This window comes from Paramormyrops kingsleyae, chromosome 18 (genome assembly GCF_048594095.1).
Source record: "Paramormyrops kingsleyae isolate MSU_618 chromosome 18, PKINGS_0.4, whole genome shotgun sequence".
Classification (NCBI taxonomy): domain Eukaryota; kingdom Metazoa; phylum Chordata; class Actinopteri; order Osteoglossiformes; family Mormyridae; genus Paramormyrops; species Paramormyrops kingsleyae.
The window spans coordinates 7384537-7391624 of NC_132814.1; the positions used below are offsets into that span (position 1 = coordinate 7384537).

General features: G+C 40.9%; 1 protein-coding gene across 2 annotated transcripts; it reads left to right on the plus strand.

Moving 5' to 3' along the window:
- The first annotated feature begins 1669 nt into the window (after nucleotides 1-1669).
- ska2 (spindle and kinetochore associated complex subunit 2) lies at nucleotides 1670-7069 on the plus strand. Of its 2 annotated transcripts, none has more exons than XM_023819386.2 (7): nucleotides 1670-1827; nucleotides 3803-3892; nucleotides 5415-5591; nucleotides 5710-5784; nucleotides 6177-6219; nucleotides 6360-6495; nucleotides 6715-7069. In XM_023819386.2, the coding sequence occupies exons 1-7, from the start codon at nucleotides 1795-1797 to the stop codon at nucleotides 6845-6847; spliced, it is 687 nt and encodes a 228-aa protein (XP_023675154.1). In that variant the 5' UTR covers nucleotides 1670-1794; the 3' UTR covers nucleotides 6848-7069. The 2 variants fall into 2 exon arrangements, with proteins under 2 accessions (XP_023675154.1, XP_023675155.1); XM_023819387.2 differs by lacking the exon at nucleotides 1670-1827 and adding an exon at nucleotides 2204-2332.
- The last annotated feature ends 19 nt before the right edge of the window (nucleotides 7070-7088 follow it).

Consider the following 7088-nt stretch of genomic DNA (forward strand, 5'->3'; position numbering starts at 1 on the left):
GTGAATGTGAAATTGTACTAGAAATAATACTGATAATTGTATCAGAACATTGCCCTTAACAGAGATGATATTTTACTGTTAATTCTTTGCTAACGAATACGGAATAACAAAATATAAGCAAGTACTATATATATATATATATATATATATATATATATATATATATATATATATATATATATATATATATATATATATATATATATATATGTGGTGGGACAGAACAATACCTTACTGTTACTTTTGTTTCAACACATAGAACATTTATGGCAGCCTATTGATTATGGTATTAACACCAAAAAAGAACTTCTAAAGACCTTTGCATCATTGTCCACCCTTAACTTTAATTGAACTCATGCATAGCATTAGCACAGTATATTAAAATATGATTAATATCCATGCATTGTTTGAGGTGATTTTGTTTATGTTTATTGCTGATGCATTTGTTGAAAATGACACTGTACTTCTGTCTATAAAAGTTTTAAAAGGAAAAATAAATCATAGGATTTTGTATTTGGAATTATAGAAATATTTGCTTATATACTTTGCATATGTTTCAACATGTTATATTCAGTGCATACATAGGATAAACAACTAGAGATCGTTTTATATAAAAGCGATATATATTCATCGTTTGTTATGGCCATATATTAAATATAAATATTAACTAACAAACCCAAGAACCAAGATAATCCTGAGAACAAAATCATAAAACAACATTATTATATAAACTAGGCATTAAACGTCAATATTAAACATTAAAGCATTAATGTAGCAACATACATACATATTATTTTCAAAGCTACTAAATATTTAAACCAGTTCAAATGAGTAACTATTCTATTTAGTTGCAGCACTAGAACCCCCTTTTAATGAAAGTGGCATTTTATAGAGTTTAAAAAAGGGAACTTATATATTTCATCATTTTAAGCACAAAGATAAAATAATCTTACCCTTGATTATTTTGTATACCAATGTAATGGTAAATCCCGGAACTTCACAAAACAGTTGACTGATCAGTCCCTGCACTGGATTTGATTAACATTTGGGCAAAGTATTTATCTGACAGCTGTATATGTTAACAGATACCGCGGGCTGCAACCTCAAACACAACTACATTAAAGATATCACCAAAACTAGTAATAGAACATGTTTGTTGTCCTTGAATAAATGTGAAATTTTACGTACTAAACGACGTCAATAATCACGCGTAAATAATACAGTGGTTTCTTGAAACTGGAAGCCATTACCTTATAACAGTCTTGAATACTAATTCTGATTTAAACCATAAAACTGTTCACGTGAAAGGAATCCTGTAGGCCAGTGTAGGGAATCTAGAAAACGCAGAGATATAGGCAAGATTGCAACATTACAACACATCAATAAGCAAATCAATTTCACAGACACCGACAGCCAGCGCCATAAAATATATTAACATCACTAAATTATTAAATCACACATTACACAAATTAATAAAGATGAATCCCGAAGTACGTAAAGTTCAGCAAACACTCCAGGTTTTTTAAACCAGCCTTCAGCACTGAAACAAATCCAACAGCCGCAGACTTTGAAACCGCCGTCCAATTACTGTTTGAAGACGAGTTCGTCCAATCAGCATTCAGAACGCCATTTTATGAGCTCTCTCTTTTACAACACCCACTTCCTAGACCGCTCTATCTCTCAAGTGGCCTATCTCCTGACACTATTCCTGACAGCTAGCCAATCACAGCAGCTGTTACATGAGGTACTAGCTTTATTTTTACGGGGCTGCCTAAGGAATGTAAACTATTCAACATGGAGACAGCAGTCAATAAGCTGGAGGCGATGGTAAGCGCAGTTTTATCCTAAAATAATCACTAAAATATGAAGAATTGTTTAATCTCGTTATAACGAACACGTTTCGAAGAACCCATGTTTTGTTGCCAATAGTTACTCGGGCAGCTGACCGAAAGAAAAAGGGTTTTACGAATTGTACAAAGGAGCAACATTTTCTTTTCTGTCTTTCCCATCACACGACTCGCAAGCCAAAGGGTGGGATTGGGGAGAGGGGAGAATATAATGAAAACGGAAGTGAGACGATGGCCAGCATTTTGCGTATCGGTGATAGCTATAGCTCCCAAACTAGCGCCCCGATCCTGCCGAATGCGTTTTGGAATTGGGGCGAACGCGAGGGAAAGGGGCTGAGCGTGCGGGAGGCCGTGCCCGTCTCCCACGCGCACTCGCTCGTCGTGACCGTTAACATTTAAAAAAGTGAGTTTGTCCGCACTCGGCGCTGCGGGTGCCTTCATGTCGCATGGCGGCGCGCACTTTCCCAACTACTCCCCGAATTTAGGTACGTGCGCGTATTTCATGAGGCTGCTTCCACCGACCAAGGCTCGTAGCCAGCCAGTTACCTGTTCAGGCAAATTCTGCCGAAATATAAACCTGGTTTCCAGCTCCTGTTTGTGTATAATGGGTAACGTCCCAAAGGTCTATGCAGGTGCAGTTTGTCATTTAATGTTTATTTTTCCTCCCTTTTTGTTTTTGCATAAACTTGCTTTAAAGGAAAGACACCACCGTGCATTCTGTCTGTCCACTGCCCCTTTTATGTTGTACTACTGATGACAAAGTAATGAAAGCAGTGCAATGTTAAAAGGGCATTGGCCAGGGATTGTTCCCAATTAGATAATGCCAAAAAGGACCGTGCAACTTGGCAAAAAAAGAATCAATAGACACCAGATGTGCTGTTTACAGCTGCTCTGACTTTATTGCACTACTGTATTAGACAGCTAGCAGTGCAATAGTATTGTCAAAGCGTCTGAAAGCAGCCAAACACCAGTCAGAGGAGGCTGCAGGAACCGGGAAAGGCTTTAATGTAAAAGGTGTAGATGTATTTGTGTGGCACAAGTAGACGATTTGTACTGACGGTTTGTTTGACTGCTGCGATCAAGTTTGGAGTTCTGTATTTCACGTAGTCTGCTGTAGTGCAAACACGTGAATGACGAGATCATTTGATTTACTGTATGCTACAGTCAATATGCAGGATTAATGCAGTATAGCTCAATTAGCGTTACATATAAAGGGGAAGCTTCTCGTCAGTCTATCCTTTTGTGTAATGCGTACTTCTTGACGTGTCCTAAGTCCTGAAACCCTATCAATATTGTCTCTGCTGTCCGCTGTTTTCAGAGTAGTGCAATATTGCTTATAGGGTGTCAGTGTTTGGGCAGAGCCCGATCTCAGCCTGATCGTCGCCGCTCCCAGCCTCATACTTTTGTTCACTTTGCAAAAAAAAAAAAAAAAGCCAAAAACAAATGTTTGAATTCTTAAGATACTATGCTGAGTTCACGTAATGTGTTTAACTTAACAAAAACCACAAGCATATTTGGAAGAAGCTGAAAGCAATTTATGGACTAAAAAAGCTTTTTCATTATCCAAGTGCACGTGGTTTGCTAGGACTTAAGCATATTCATTTTGTCATTGGTGTACCTGTGGTCTTTGCATAAAATGGAAAACTAAACGGTATTAAATAACATGAGGTTTGTTCAGGTTTTAAAAAACTATGTTTATATGCATAATACAGAAATTAGCTGGTCATTTGAGCTCCCATAATATGTGTACATTTCAGCAACACATAGCAATATGAAAATGCCTAGAGTGAAATGTAGTTGTGGAACTAAATCTGCGTACAAAACGTGTGGGCCCCTGGATGTACTCTGTCCTGCATACAGCTGTTCTTCGCCTTTCCATGGCTGTTAATCACGCTCGCCTAGCACTGTGGCAGAGTGACGGGGCTTGCCGTTTGTTATGCACGGTTTCCTCTCAGTTCCAGAAAGCGGAGGCTGACCTGGAGTACGTGGAAAAACAGCTAAAGTTCGAGTTCATGTCCACCGTTCCGGGGAACGGGGAGGCGCAGGTAAGGCAAGTCGGGTGACAGGACCTCGTTAAAAGCCTCCTATTCTGCTGGCCATGCGGCCCACGCTGACCGATCCCCTTAGCAAAAATGAAGACCTTTTCCTTATTAAAACCCCCGGTTTGCCGTAGTACAAGCACAATATGTCACAGTGTGTTTAAAACCGACGATCATCACGATCAGAGTAGCACCCGAACAGATTAAGGCACCACGGACTGCCCAACCTGTCACCAGCGGTATAAGAAGTATAAGCGCATGAGACCCCAAACATGGCCGCGCTGTCTGCGGCAAATACGACGGCATGCGACGGCCCAACTCATGTGACAGTAATTAACTGCAGGACTGCCGACTTTGGTCAGCTGAGATTTTCAATTCGAGACAAGTCTGCACACAGATGCATATGAATTTACATGTGTGTAACAGTTTATTACCTTGTAAATAGTCTGTAAGCTTTGCAAGCCTCACCAGCGCTTTTGCTGTAGCTAATTTTAGGTTTATAATGGAATAATATAGATTTGCCGTAAGATTTCTTGCGTGAGCGCGAGTGTCTGAAAGCGTGAGTGTCACGTCAGATACCTGACAGCTGGCAATACTGTATTAACTGCATAAAATTATACGCTGCCCAAAGGGTATAAAGATATTGTGCGGTTTTAAAGGAGCAGCGGGGTTAAAAGGGCGGCATAAAAAATAATATATAAAAATGTGTGTGTATGTATTTGTGTATACACTTACAGAATTGAAAAGCTAATTTTTATTGCACAATAAGCAATCAGAATTAAACGACACGATACCGCGCGGCCTACGTAGGACCGCTGTAACACCACATCAGTATACATTACATTTACAATGCATTGTAATTTACCATAAGCGGATACGATAACCCACAAAATGCAAAGCATTAATAAATGCCTTATGCATAACATGGTCCGTTGTCACGTAGCCTTCCCGCTTATTTCAAAAGGGAAGGGGTATTAAACGTTGGCTGTGAAACTAAAGCATTGCTCATAGCTACTAAATATACGGCATTCCTTCGTGGCTTTTTAAAAACTTGCCCTTTCTCGGTATCGGATATAATTGGTTTCGCAAATGGCGCATTTGGGTGCATTTTGGAAACGTGTCAGTCTTCTGTGTTTCGGTTGCATCAGTTAATTCAGCAGACATGCAGGGCACGGAGGGCCGTGGGCTTGGGGGCTCATCGCCACCTACCCCTCCTCTTGGTCTATTAACAGTTTGACGCGTTATATTAATGGTGTAGCTATAAACGAGACCCTGGGACTGGCCATGTATCGCAGCGAATCAGCCACGGTGGACATTTTCGCGGAATCTCCTACGTGACGTGAATGTAAAACACAATGCCGAATATTCACTTACATAATAATCGGTGGGTGCATTTGATCACTTCGCAATTTACGTTTCACCACCGTAAAAGAAAATCACGACCACTTCCTGTTACGTGCTGCTAGTAAACGCCGCCTATGTCGTACTGGAGATCTGCATAGTTCATGATGTGTGACCTTTCCTACAGGAAAACCCCGTGAAGCTGCTGGAGAATCTGTCTGCCATCAAGGCGCGACACAAGTCCCTATGTGGGCAAATAGAGGAGATCGCAGTGGAGCAGAAGCAGTCTGTGGAGGCCATCAAGGTCCACCTAAATACCACGGTACAGCTGGTGCAAGAGCTGCAGCTCATCTCAGACTACCAGGTACAGCCCTCACCTGCCTGCTTAACCACCTGTAGACAAATGGTTATCTGCCATAAATATGGAAGGCAGAGTAAGTGGTTGTAGGAAGCCTGAAGAAGTCTGCTCCTTTGTATTTTAGCTTCCCCCGCTTACAGACAAAGAACAAGAGGCAGCTGAGTTTCTCTGCTTGCCTGATTATCAGCTGACAGCAACGGTAAGGTGAACGCAAATATGGCTTATAGGAAGCAATGGCTTAGAAAGAATTCTCATACATTTGGACTTTGATAATGTATAAAATGAACCACTGTAGTTGTGAAGTTGTTGCTACAGATTGGTGCTGATTCATGCAATAATGCGGCCTTTCTTAGCTCCTGATAGAACAGAGTTCAATTCTGGTCCTGGAGGGCCGGTCTGCAACACAGATTGCAGATTTCCCCGCTCAAACAAACCTACTAAACTTGGCAATTAGCTGGTGAACTGAATGTGTATTTGAGCAGGGAAATCTGCAGACTGGCCCTCCTTGACCTGTGATAGAGCATTTCTGCATGGATCTTAAATGTTAGGAATCCTGCTGTTTTCACATATGGTTATTTAACTTGTGTTTAGAGCCCATCCACATCTGAGGTCCCAGCCGATAACGAGTCACAACGTAAGTAAAAGAAGTCCTCACCACTGAATATTAGTAAAGAAGTGATAGGGCTGTCTGGAGCTAGTAACTCTCATTACCCAACCCTGCTGTTTGACATGACTTCAGAAAGAAACATCTAACCTCTTCAATCATCTCTGCAGCCCCAAGCAAGGAGTTTGAGGAGCTAAGCGAAGTGGACCTGGAGGCGGTACCGCGCAGCGTGCGCTCCAACGTCAAGCTGGCTGACCTCAATGCCTTCTATAAGCAGCTGTTCGAACACTTCGTCGCAAACAACAGGTTGGGGGAGTTGTGACAGAATGTGCTGTTGAAACGGCTGTTTGTTTTTATAACTGTCTTCGACAAGAGTTATAAATTTGTAACGAAAGCAAAATAGTGTTTTTGTAGTATTCCCTGTTAAGCCTGGGAAATGGACCACATTCCTAGCCCTATGTGTGTTTAGGTTTGGTAAAATAGTGATGTATTTACCTTATCAATATGAACTTCATTTCTCCCCAGTGGGACCCTTAACTCGATGCAGATGAAGAAAATGAACATGAAGCTGAGCGAAGCCAAGTTGAAAACATTAAAGCACCTCTCCCTTATTGAAGTGGACAAGAAAGGATGTGTTCGCCTAGCAACGAGAGACTGAGGGGCTTGCATGGGTCTGTGTTAAAGACTGCAGGGATCAATGCAGGTTACGTACTGCACATTCCAACAACTGTGTCGTACAGTCCTGAAGCATCTGCTTTCATGGAACTAGTGTCAAAACAAAACTTTCAAACATACACGGTAAGTATTCCAGGCTGTTTAAATTAAAAACTCTGTTAAATGAATATTTTATTAAATGTTTAATATTTATGTTTACTGAAAAGGACTACAGTGATTATTGC